The 13,315-nt window shown below is 36.7% G+C and overlaps 1 protein-coding gene across 2 annotated transcripts in view; it reads left to right on the forward strand.

The window, feature by feature from the left end:
* Window positions 1-819: 819 nt before the first annotated feature.
* The window catches only part of LOC120070207 (Transducin/WD40 repeat-like superfamily protein), a 39,459-nt gene continuing 26,963 nt past the window's right edge, over window positions 820-13,315 (forward strand). Inside the window, exons 1-5 of one of the 2 annotated variants that reach the window (XM_039022075.2) lie at window positions 834-1,222; window positions 1,575-1,659; window positions 1,763-4,241; window positions 4,338-4,441; window positions 5,118-5,187. In XM_039022075.2, the coding sequence (XP_038878003.1) occupies window positions 1,821-4,241; window positions 4,338-4,441; window positions 5,118-5,187 (2,595 nt within the window). In that variant the 5' untranslated portion in view covers window positions 834-1,222; window positions 1,575-1,659; window positions 1,763-1,820. Of the gene's footprint in view, window positions 1,223-1,574; window positions 4,242-4,337; window positions 4,442-5,117; window positions 5,188-13,315 lie in introns of both variants that reach the window. The other variant, XM_039022074.2, reaches the window with a different exon arrangement.

Consider the following 13,315-nt stretch of genomic DNA (forward strand, 5'->3'; position numbering starts at 1 on the left):
CATCGTATGTAGTTATGTTCCCAGCTCTCTACTTGGACAGGTTCCCAAAATGGTATGCTTATTAGTCAATGACTTGGGCCACTCTCTCACTCGTACAATTCAAAAGACAACCTTCACATATAGAAGTTCATAACTCACTCAGGATTGAGATCGAGTTACATATGTTTATCTTACGAAATATTAATATCTTCAGTCAACAATATTATAAAAAGTGATTAAAGGCTTGTTTGGTTCCCGATCCATATTATATTTTATATTTTTCGATTCATTGAATTCAATAAATATACGTTTGGCAGACAACCTGAATTTTGTTTCTAAAAACTGTTTTTGGATTCTGTAATCCAAACAGTGTAAATTTTGGAAACAACATTTTTATGTTTTATTTGTATCATTAATTTGAATTTTAAAATTTAAAATGCATAATTATATTAAATAAAGATAAAATCATTTTGAAATATAGTATGTCATGTTATAAACTCAATTAATTATTTTTTAGAAATTAAAATATGCATTAGGTATAAAAATAAAATTAGGTTAAATTCCAAATTTGTCCCTATGACTTGGATAAAGTAAGTCATTTTAAAATTTAGAATTTAGTTTTGATTGTTTAATATAACTTTATACATAGTCTCTATGATTTGTTAAATCCTCATAAATAGTCTATTATGAAACTTTTATCAAAACGTTGGGGGTAAATTCTAATTATAAATCAAAGTAAGCCTCTTATGTAAAAATCTATATTTGTAAATAATTTTGGCCCATTTTCAATATTTGATAATCCCTTTAAAAATATTAATTTTTAAATATACGAGAGTCTTTAGGTTATTGGGTTTGGGCCGGACTGGCCCCATGACGAGGGGGATTCAATTACGTCGCTCCATGTCATCAACTACTTCGGCGATAACGTATTTCCGATTCAGTCATCTTCAACCGGTCACGGCCACGGCCACGGCCACCTAGCTCTGCCACTGTGTCGTCCTACATGAAGAGCTCGTTCTGTGGCTCACTCGCTCTGTGTTTTCTTGCGAGTGCAACTACAGGGTGATTTTCTTCGACTCACTGAGTCATGAAGTGCCAGAGCGTAGCGTGCATATGGTCCGGCACGCCTCTGTCGCACAGAGTCACCGCCACAGCCGTGCTGAGCCGACCTCCGACTCTCTACACCGGCGGATCCGATGGCTCAATCATCTGGTGGAAATTATCAATCTCTGATTCCAGCACGGTAACTCGAGTAGCTATTAGCTATATTCAGCGTTCGATTATAATCTTTAGCTGATCATCTTTAGAAGGACGATTGACACTCATTAGGAAGTCTACATAGATCGCTCAACAGTTTTTTTGTTCTTAATATTTATTGCATTTAATTTTTTCTGGTTTGACATTATAATTCAGCTTATACTGGTCAGCTTGTGGTACTATCTTCTGTTTATGATAATTTATCTCGTTAATATGATCATGTAATTCGTCGCCGACTATTCTATGTCTGTTTTTCTAATCTGTTTCCAGAATGATATATTTGCTCCGTGGTTTGATTGTAAATCATGTAGCTCGATAATTACTTATCCTCTCGATAGGAAATTGAACCGGTTGCTGTATTGTGTGGCCATGCTGCGACCATAGCGGATATTGGCATTTGTTACCCTGTTATCTCGGGAACGGGTAAGACAGATATTTCAAGTAATGCCGAGGTGAACTCCACTTCAGAAAATTGTGGTGCACTAGTAAGTGCGTGTTCTGATGGTGTGCTGTGCATTTGGAGCAGGAGAAGTGGACATTGCAGGCGCAGAAGAAAACTACCTGCTTGGGTTGGGAGTCCATCTATGGTGCGTACGATTCCGTCAAAACCAAGATATGTATGCATTGGATGCCACTTTATTGATACTGCTCATTCGTCCGATAATCACTCAGTTGATTCTGCTGAAAGGATCGAGGTTTCAACTGACAGAGAATATCAACATAAAAAGCATTCCAAATGCTCTGTCGTTATTGTTGATACATATACTCTTACCATTGTTGAAACTGTTGTGCATGGAAATTTGTCTATTGGTTCCTTGAAGTATATGGCCATAGTCTCACCTTTAACGGGTGAGGGAAATTATTCAGCAGCTTTAGTTGATTCATTTGGTCGGCTGCAGATGATTTCATTATCTAAGGGATCTGACCAAGTGGATGAGGCGAGCTTTCACAATAATTCGCAAGTGGATATTCCTGTTTGGACTGAGGTTTTAAATGAGAGAGGCCAGGTTGTGTCAGTTGTGACTCAACACAATATCATTGCCTTTTTGTTGCCTGATCGTTGTGTGTTTAAGCTTTTACTCAGTGGTCTCGTGGTTGGAGAGGTTTCTTTTACGGATAGTATTTTTGGCATTAATCAAGCTCATGTTTCTGGAGCAATGTTTCTTGATGGTAGAGATGAATTGAATATCATGAATAACCAGGAATGCCATGAAACATTTGTCGAGAAATTTGCTGTGTGGAATTCTGTAGGTCATGCAGTTGTCTACATGATATCAATTACAAATAAGATATTTGAATACAAACCTCTTTATGAAATTCCTGCATCTTGTAATTCCTCAAAGGTGGGATTGTCAATATCTTTCAATCAACTAAATCAGCATTTCATCCGCATTGAATCACTTAGCTCTCAGATTGAAGAGCCTTTTCATTGGACTTCTAATATTGCAATCTGGTCACTACAAGAGAAACATCTTATACATGGAAAATTGTTGAAATGCAGAATGGTTGGTGAATCTAGTTCATTGACAGAATGGATTCCAGACGCTATTTGCCACAGTGAATTTGTAGGGAAATATGGTGTTGGATCTGGGTTGAAATCTGATTCTAGTTCTGAAAGTGTAAATGATTTATATTTTGGTGACTGTAACAATTTTGTACAGAAGGAACAAATAATATCTTCTTCTATGGTTATTTCTGATAGTTTATCTACTCCTTATGCAGTTGTTTATGGTTACTCTAGTGGTGATGTACAAATTTTAAAACTCGATTTGTTTCAAGGGTTGCCTTCTCATAAAGGAAGTCCACACTATGAAGTGAATCATCGTGTACCACAACTATATCTTTCAGGTCACACGGGACCTGTAATATGTTTGGCGGTTCATCGGTTGGTGAGCGAAAGTAACGGACAATTTCTATTATCTGGAAGCATGGATTGCACCATTCGAATCTGGGATCTTGAATCTGGGAATCTTGTCATGGTAATGCACCACCATGTGGCTCCTGTGAGGCAGATAATTCTTCCGCCTGCTCATACCGACCATCCTTGGAGTGATTGTTTTCTTTCAGTTGGTGAGGATTCTTGTGTTGCTCTTGCTTCCTTAAAGACTTTAAAGGTGGAGAGAATGTTTCCTGGACATCGCAACTATCCTGAAAAAGTTGTGTGGGATAGTCTAAGGGGTTATATTGCATGCATGTGCAGTAACCATTCCAGTACTTCTGATACTGTTGATATATTGTATATTTGGGATATTAAGACGGGTGCTCGCGAGCGGATTATTCCTGGGACAGCATCTCAGTCAATATTCGAGAATTTTTGTAAAGGAATTGGCAAGAGATTTTCTGGCTCTATTCTGAATGGAAATACCTCTGCTTCATCTCTACTCTATACAACAGTTGAAGATGGGAATCTTTCTGATTCTCTTTCAAGCTATGGTAAGTCCACTGATACATTGAAGGCAATGGCAGATTTGAGTAATAAGGTAGAATCACATACATCCAATGGACATGCTAGAAGACGGAAGTCTGCTAACTCATTTCTAAACTCTCTCTATAATTTTGAGAGTGGAAAGCATCCTATCAAGTGCTCTTGTCCATTCCCTGGGATTGTTACAATGAGCTTTGATCTTACAGCATTAATGTCTTTCAATCAGAAGTCTAGGCCATTAGCAAATAAAAGTAATCTTCAAGACACTGCAATTCCAAGGGATCAGCAAGCTAGGATGTCAAGTCCTAGTGCCAGGGATAAGAAAATGGACGATTCTTTGGTCCATGAAATTTCAACTGATTATAGTGAAGAGCTTAACTGGATTAGTTTGTATGAAGAATGTTTAATTCGGTTTAGCTTGTCCTTTTTGCACATATGGGGTGTAGACAGTGATCTCGACAATTTGCTAGTAACTGACATGAAATTGCAAAAACCAGAGGGCTTTATTGTGGCTTCTGGTTTGCAGGGGGATAAAGGTTCACTAACAGTGTCATTTCCTGGAATGAAAGCTGTTCTTGAGGTAGTCTGGATGATCTGTGTTGAATAATGGGACATTTTCACATTTTTTCCCTGCTATATATCTTCTGACCGACTGACCCTCAAAATTCAATTTCAGCTTTGGAAGTCATCCGCAGAATTTTGTGCTATGAGGTCACTCATGATTCTGTCTCTTGCTCAACACATGATTAGCTTGTTTCACTCAGGTTCATCTGCCAGCAGGTTAATGAAATTACAGCATAAGCAGTCTAGTAATTTAATATCTTATGAGCAAAAAAGTGTGCCCCAAATTTAAAATAGTAATTGCAACCCTGAATTCGGAAGTTATTTACCTGTCTATCGTTGTTCCTTTGGTTTAGTTACTACTTTACCTAATATATATATAGTACTACGAACGTGCCTGCAATCTTTAATATCTTGATAAGAAGCATTAGTAAGAACAAGACTCAAAGTACCATGAAATGGAGCTCTCTGAGAGGCCAACTCTCTGTTCCTTGAGCTTACTGTAGGAATAGAATACTCTGACGCTAAGTATTCCCTTCCTCAATGCTAGCGTATTAATACAGTAATTAAAACATGGACCCACTAATTAGCAGAAAGCACTTCCCTACTTAGTAGGCTTGCCCACTTCTCTCTTTGTGCATGTGAAATGGATCAGTGAGTTAAATGATTGCAAATATTGAGAAAAGTTAAAAGCCAGAAGCATCCATTTTGCAACTCCATATATAACTTTTCTAGGCTGTACAAGTTGTTTCCTCCTGTCATTTAAGTCAGATTGAGTTTATGAAAATGTTGCACTTAAAGCGAATATTCCATGCAAGTCTCTCCGCAGGTTTTATTAACTTACGTGGACCATCAAGATTTGTTCATATTTCACTCTGTTTCTCTTTCTTTGCAGTGCCCTGGCAGCTTTCTATATGAGGAATTTTGTGGACAAAGTTCCAGATATAAAGCCGCCTTTACTTCAGGTACATCTTTGCTTATTTTTCTCAATTTGTATGTTGACCTGAGGCACTTCATGACCTAATCCAGTCTTATAATTAGAAAAAGGTATTTAATTACTTTTGCGTGAAATTGCTGGAAGATCTGGAGACACATGTAGTTGAATTGGTGTACTTGTTGCTATGGTTAATTATTTACTTCTTCTCCAAGTTAATATATTTGGAGACCGATATTATATAAATAGAATATTTAGCAACTGAAAATTATATTATTGGGGTGACTGATGCATTTCTTTTTCCCGAAACAGCACTTTCATTCAAGTAGTAATTTATTTACCGATTTCCTGCCCACTACATAAAATGGTCCCAGTACATGTTAATTACAAAACAATTATCTAGGCTAGACCAAGGACACCCAATAGCTTAATTTAGAGAGGCAACAACTAAAGGCCTGTAATGGAAATTTTTACCCCTGTTATTCAAAGAACGACAAGAATCCACTTGGATTAACAAAAGAACTTTCCTTCCTCAAACAGAAGAAAAGGGTGTCACCGAAAACATGAAGGTATGTCAAGTGAATGGACTCCTTCCCCACGTTAAAACCCTCCACCACACCACCTCTCAACCAACAAAAACAAGTCTACTTGAACGTCCATCACAAAATGGTCGTCTTTTTAGGGATTTTTGATCCTTTTTTGGAATGGATTTGGTACTATCTACAGTTTGTATGGTATAAAGTATTTAACTCTGTTAGCCTTATCTTTCTTAGGAATAGGCACGTGTAGGTCTCACTCATCATAAGGTCAATGATGCCTCTCTTACAAAACTTAGTGAAGAATTTCCAAAGCTTGTCTTTAGTGTACTCCCAATTAAATTAAAAAAGGCGATAGTAAATCCATCAAGTCTAGGGGGACTTGTTCCTATCAAAGCCAAAAACCTCTTTACGAATTTCTGTTTGGGTAAAAGGGGCCTCCAAGCCTTTCCCCTCTCTTTCCTAAATGGGACTCAATTCTAAACCATTATTGATCTAGAGGTCAAAGGAGGGGTATAAAGGTTGGATAAATAAACCAACATAGTTAGATTTTGATCCTTAAGGGAGGTAACGTTTTCAACCTAATCGATCGCCCCTTTCTTTATTCATTGCCTCCTTTTCCATCTTCATTTGCCACGAGATCTGTCTTCTTATAGTGAAGGTTGTGGTTGTTTGGTTTTATAAATTATGGAATGTATTATCATCTCTCTCAGTCTTTCAGCTATAACATTAGCTAACATTTTATAGACTGTGGTTATTAAACTGATCGACCTAAAATCTTTCATCTGAATTGCTTTTTTCCTTTTTCTGAGACCAAATCATCGTTGAGATGCTAATCCATAAGTAAATCTTGCAGCATTTTTATTGTGTCATTGATGATGTTCCAACCTTTTTTTAAAGGACCAAGAAGAAATGGTCTTCTTTTCGTTTTGTATTCATTTTGTAGAAAAGTCTCTCTATTTAATTATTATTACCTTATCTTTTCTTTTTAAAAAGATACCAAAAATTTCAAAATTTTTAATTTAGCAAATAAAAAGAGACTAATGCTCCAAAATACAAAGAAACAAACCAAAGAAACCGCTTCAAATAGAGTCACAAAAACTATAAAAGAAAATATTAGGGTAACAAGAAACGTAACTAGAAAAGAACAATAAAGCTCATCCAATTCCTATTTATGTTGTCATGGATGGAAAAACCCTTGAAACTTTCTAAAAGAGAGCACCAGGTCATTGAATGAGTTGAATCATAACACTATGTGAATGAGAAGGACCTGAAATATAGCTGATTTCGTTCCATCTATAACTCAGATGGGAGGCCTTTGATTGCATTAGGATGTAGTCCACGATAAATATGTAGTTGCTATTTAAACTCAATAAAGGACCGTACAGAGCTACAATATGCTGTCTCTAAGGTGATCTGTAAAGACCCAAGTGAAGCCAAACATATGAAATAAATTAAATCAGCATCGCCAAGAGTAAGAGCACATGAAGAAAATATGGTATAGACATTGGCCATCATCCCAACATAAAGAACAAATCCATTTTTTTTGAATAAACGACTTTCATTGAGAAAAAATGAAAAAGTACAAAGGCATGCAAAAAACCAAACCTGCATAAATCCCTATAGAAAGGGTTTACAACTAAGTAAGATATTACCTAGGGAATAATTACAAAAAGTTCGAAACCGAAGTTTAAAGAGAGATGTGGAACCTCACCAAGGACTAAATCTTCCAAGGATCCCTTTCCGCACTTCTAAACACTATGTTGTTCCTCTCCCCACCAAAGGTTCCACAATAGGGCACACCCCCCTACAAATCACAAAAAACGCCCTTTCTCTCTGAAAAGCGGATGGAGGAGGAGCTCCTCAATCATTGAACAAACATCTCTCTGGTGAGCTAGCACGACATCAAACTCCTGAAGAAGCCATTCCACATAGACCTTGCAAACTGACACCCCAGGGAAGGTGATCCAGGTTTTTTCCCATCTTCCGAAAAATGATACAACAAAAAGAGCCCAACAAAGGCATCTTTCTCACAAGCCTATCCAACGTACACTTGCCAAGAAAAGAACTTAACTTTATTTGGAATCTTAATCTTCCATAAAACATTAAAGACCAACTCAGAAGGAGGAGAGGGGTCCAATAAAATCAGACTAAGAGAATCTCTCTAAAGGATTAGGCCTCCAAACACCAATATCCGTCTCCATCTCGAAAAGTTGAAACCCTCGATAGAGTAAGAAGAGAGGGTCAGCTTCGTCGTTTCCTTATTGAACAAGACAGAGTTCCCCTACCAAACTAGAAAATCAGACCCATGAAGGTTTTTAAAGGAGGACAGGTGATAGAATCGAGGAAATGTAGAGGGGAGGGGTTTATCTCTCACCCAATGATCTTCCTAGAAATACTTCTCCTTCCTTTCCCCCATAACACAAAAAATAAGATGGGAGCTTAAAAGAACTATCTTTCTCAGATTTCGATGCATGTCTTTATTTAACCCCTTTCGCCACCGATGGATAATGATATCTCTAATAACTCCAATTCCTCAATCAACTGATTAAGAATACGCATTCCTTTGGTCTGGTTCCTTCTTGGTTGTCGTCTATCAAGTAATATTGAAGTCTCCTCCAATGTACTAAGGGTCTTTAACATATAAAAATAATGAGCTTAGTTCTTCGCATAAAAAATTCCTTTCCTGATAGTCACTTGGACTACAGACATTGGTAATTTAACATTGCTATGCTTGCTTTGTTAAAATGAGTTATTTATTTATTTATTATTATTATTATTATTATTTTTTGCAAAGGATAAAGAAAAGAAAGAATAGCCACCCTTAATAAGTTCCTGAACTTGAATCTAGTTTTCATCCCACCAGATCTTCCCCATGCTTCCACATTAACCCAATTAATGGCATTAGAACTCCAAATGGACTTAATGAATCGAAGATCAAAATCAGGCCACTTTGTCTCCTGTAATAGTGCCAAATCTGGACAATGTGTCAAAAAAACATTTTCCGTGCTACCTTTTTTGAAATGTCCCCAAGGCCACGAAGTTCTAAGAAATGATCTTCATGAGTAAATTGGAGCTTTGAAACAAAAATTCCTTTATGTCCGAGGAAACTATTTTCAATTTTTTTTTCCTTTTTGGGTAAAAGAAACATTTAATTGATAAATGAAATTAGGGGAAATCCCAAACACCTAAAGGAGATTACAAAAGAGATTGACAATTATTGACTAAGAAAAATAAGGTATAATGAGTGAAAGGATGCTTAGTTATGCACCAAGAAAAAGCAGTAGACAAAACCAACTCCATAAAAAAAACAATTGAAAGTAGTTTCAAATCAAGAGTTTCAGAACCAATACTTTCTAAACCCTTAAAATAGGCACCAATTGCTTCAAATGTAATTCAACGCCAATAAATCTAAGGGAAGATTCTTAACTGGAATACAGCCCCCAGATACTTGTGTAAGGTGAGGATGACTGTCAATTTTCCTATTCCACTTTTCAAAGAAAAGATGAAAATCATCAAAGGCCATCCATTTATAAGGAGAAGCTTTAAACTGTTCTAATTTGCAATTAGCAATTTTGATCAGTGCTTTATCAGCAAAAATGGATTAATAACAACCTTGGTCTTGAACCAAGATTCCTAGAATTAGCAATCTTCTTCCGATCATTTTACACAAATAATCTTGATAACACCCATAATTCCTTAAAATCCAATAAGAACCTCGGAATGTTGTAACTGGTTGATTGACAACTGCTATAACTGTGAGAAAATGGCTTGTGATTGATGTAAATAATAAGCAAAAGATGATGTGTGAGCACAAGTTTGATCACCTATTGCATCAACCCAAGTGTAGATTGGCGCAATAGCAAGTAGTACTCAGGATATTCTGAGCTCAAATCCTCAGGGACACTGTGCTTATAAACGATGCTCTTTCTAAAATCACCAATTGACCCAAAAACATAACCTGGTCATGATAGAACAAACTTTAAGATGAGAGAATAATATAAGAAGAATTAGAGGAATCTAAAGCTGCAGGAATTTCTTTGTGATGCTGCAACTTCTGATCTTCAGGAGGAATTTCTTCTTCCTGAGGAGTCTCCATTTTTCAATGAGGGAATTTTCTCTCTTTTAGATAGTCCTTTTGTTTGCCAACCCCTTCCTTAGTAATGGCTCCTCTCCTTTTATAGGCCAGCGAAAATATCTTATTTGGGGCCACTCACTCGCTTGGGGACAAGCTATCAAAAACTTGTGCCAAACAATTAGATCACGTCGCAATTGTTTGTGGTGTTATTGTGCTCAAATGATCTCGGAAAAATTCACAAGTTTTCTTCTAAAAAGTTCAAGTATAAACTTATTAGAAGGTAGTCTCGGCGAGGATCGAGGTCGAACACGGGGATTATTTAAGAGAAATTCCACTAATTACGCAATGATTCTATATTCAGATTAACAAAAGGTTTTGTCATTAATTGGAAAGGTGTATGTGTTATCATGCATCAAACTTAAAAGAAACTAATAGAATAATAACCTTTCTGAGATGCGATGGAATGAGTATGTGCATTGTGAGCTATGGTTTGAATCGTGAATAAAAAGAAATGTGGAGAAAAGAAGGGGGTTGAAGATGAGTATCATCAATTTGTCGAACCTAATAGCAAGTTTCCGTTCATGTTCATAACCTCAAATGGACTCTACCTCTCGGTGACTTAGCCACATATGTCATGTCTTCATGATGCATGCCGTAGGTTATTTGAACGTAAGGTTGTATTTATCTCTAGATACACTACTTACTCGGCTTAGTGAGATCCACAGTTACTTGCTCTCTCGAGTAGTTAATTTTACCACTTGGTTCGATTAGCTAGATGGAATCCAGAGTTGGAGTTAAACTTGCACTAAGCAAATGAACATTCATTTACCGTTAAACTTGCCAGAATGATGCTAGACTCACCCCAACCCTCTAAAGATTTAGCTACTCATGGTGTGGGAAAAAGTAAAAATGAAGGAGATGAAGATGGAAGTCATGATGTATATTACATGTAAAGATGAGTTTGTTACAATATAAGAAAAATACAGATATAAAAACTGAATAAAAAGAGGAAGAAGATGGATGGAGTGAGGTTCAGTCGCCGACAACAATCTCTTGCTTCCCATTGAGCTGTATTGATAATGTTGTTGCACAATGAGGCGGATGCGGTGAACGAGCGAAGATAAGGGCTCTCTCGAGCTCTTCTCTCCGGCGACAATGGCGAGAATGGTGGTTCTCGAGGAAGATCTCCTCAAGAATGGGATGAATGTTCTTCATCGAATTAGGGTCTTGGAAATTTCTCAACGTGTGTCCAAATGTTTTTCTCTCTTTCAGGGCCACCATATATAGAAGGATGTGGGACCATTCTGCCACTTAGGGTTGTAGTAGGCGTGCTAGATAGCTTTTTTGCATTGATGCTGAAATTGTCGGCGGTCCCCTCTTATGCGTTTGATGTTCCTTTGCCGCAAGTGTTTGTTATATTGCATGATGATTCCCACACATGGCTTTCTCGTTTGATTTCATCTGTATTCCTGCATAATTAGTTGATTAGTGGTGTAATTTTCATGAACTCTATATTTTAACTCAATGATGAATTTTTACAACCCAATAATTTTCATAAACTCTATATTTTCAAGAATGAATTTTTACAACCCAAGAACGTTTAAGGCTCGAAATTACTCTTTTAGTTTTGAAACACGACCAAAAAGGTTGATTCCTATTCAAGAAAATCAAAGAAACAGTCCTATACTTATCATGAGATGGAAATATACAAGAACCTAATAGATTGACTACTTTGATCCTATAGCATTGGAGAATATAAAAAAAATAGCAAAAAAACTCCAATATTAATTGGGAAAAATATCTAAGTGTAGATCATTTTTTTGGGGAAAGGAAACAAGTCTCTTTAATCATTTAGATAATGAAATGAGACAAATGCTCAATGTACAAGAGATATGATAAAGGAAGGACTTAGGATCAGAAGGTGCACTCGGGCATCTCAACTAGGTCGACACCCTCTTAGCACCACTATCATCTCCAAGAAGAATGATAAAAATTGTGGACTTAATCAATACAATACAGTCCAGACATATAAGATCATAAAGCAAGAAACTTAAGACTTGAGATAACTTTAATTCAAATGAAAAGGGTATTTCAAAATAAAATGCTAAAAGAAGAAGCTACTGCCATCTGAGAAAATTGCAACCAGCCCTGATTCCTAGAGACAGCCATATGAGGCAGCAACATTAGTGCTCCGGGGAGAGGAAAGCGCGCCAATTCAAGCTAATATCTTGGCTGGAGTAGTCCGCAAAAGCCTTGGAGAGTGAGCTCCACATGGATGCATGCAAACGAGCTGTCTCAAATCTGGAAAACCAAGGAGTTTCCTTGTCATGGAAAACTTTTTGGTTTCTTCCAAACCATAAATCTTCCAGCATTGCCTTTACTGCATTATTCCACAGGATTTTCTGGTTTTTCTTGAGTTTTGGTCCCACCAAAATCTGCAAAATGTTGTCTCTGAATATTCTTCCAAAAGCCCACCTGATATTGAACAATTTGAATAGCGAATGCCAACAATTTTGAGCATAGCAGTAGTAAAAAAGAAGGTGCTGAAGGTCTTCCCAATCTCCTTTACACAGTGCACATATATTTGGAGATAAATAATGGAGGGCGGCTTCTTTTGCAAGACATTGGAGTAGTTGAGAGTTCCAAATAACATTATCCATATGACAATATTGATTTGCTGGTGGGGCTTTTGGACTTCCATAACACACCTTCCTTAAAGGTTTATCAATTGGTGAAGCCGTGGAAAGATGGGTGACTAGTGATTTGACCGTGAAGGTGCCGTTTGCTTCTAGGGACCATGAACGCTTATCATTACAATTATTAATTCATTCGCAAGATTTCTTGATTCCATATACCGAAGAAAAATCAAAGGAATCACAGTTGGAAACTTTTCAAATAGAAAATCTCGAAGATAAAATTGGAAAAAAATCTTGTTGAGACCCGTGTAGCCAACAGAGGTGATTGGGCAAAAAATCATGCGAACAAAGTAGAAGAAAAAGAAGAATTTGAAGATGTTGATTTGAAAGTAGTCTTGAGTGAAGAAGAGAAATCTAACGAAGAAGATGGAAAAGAGGTATTGAACATCGAAACTCTAAACGTTGAGGTGGAAATAAAAAATCGAGCAAGAACGACACACTGATTGTGTTGGAAATCGATTACCACAACGTTAAAGTACTTGAAGCAAATGATTAAGAAGATATGATTCTTGAAGGGGTTTTATTTATTTATTTATTACTATTATTATTATTTTTCTAGAAGTCAATTCTTTTGTGATTGATCCTATGATTACAGTTTTGAATGAGCTTGATAGAAACACCTTTTTTGGGTTTATGGCTGATGGAAAAGTTCATCTTTTTGTGGCAATATTGGATTTTCTATCTCAGATTTACTTCCTTAATCGGAATAATTTTGTTCAAAACTTAGAAGGTTGGTTTGGCCATATGGCATGAACAAGTTTATTTTATTCCTTGATTGTTTTATTTTTTCTGTTTAAAACTCGAGGATGAGTTTTCTTTTTGGAGGGGTAGAATGATGTAAAAGAAGAA

This window comes from Benincasa hispida, chromosome 1 (genome assembly GCF_027475165.1).
Source record: "Benincasa hispida cultivar pf3 chromosome 1, pf3_genome.v1.1, whole genome shotgun sequence".
NCBI classification, from domain to species: Eukaryota; Viridiplantae; Streptophyta; class Magnoliopsida; order Cucurbitales; family Cucurbitaceae; genus Benincasa; species Benincasa hispida.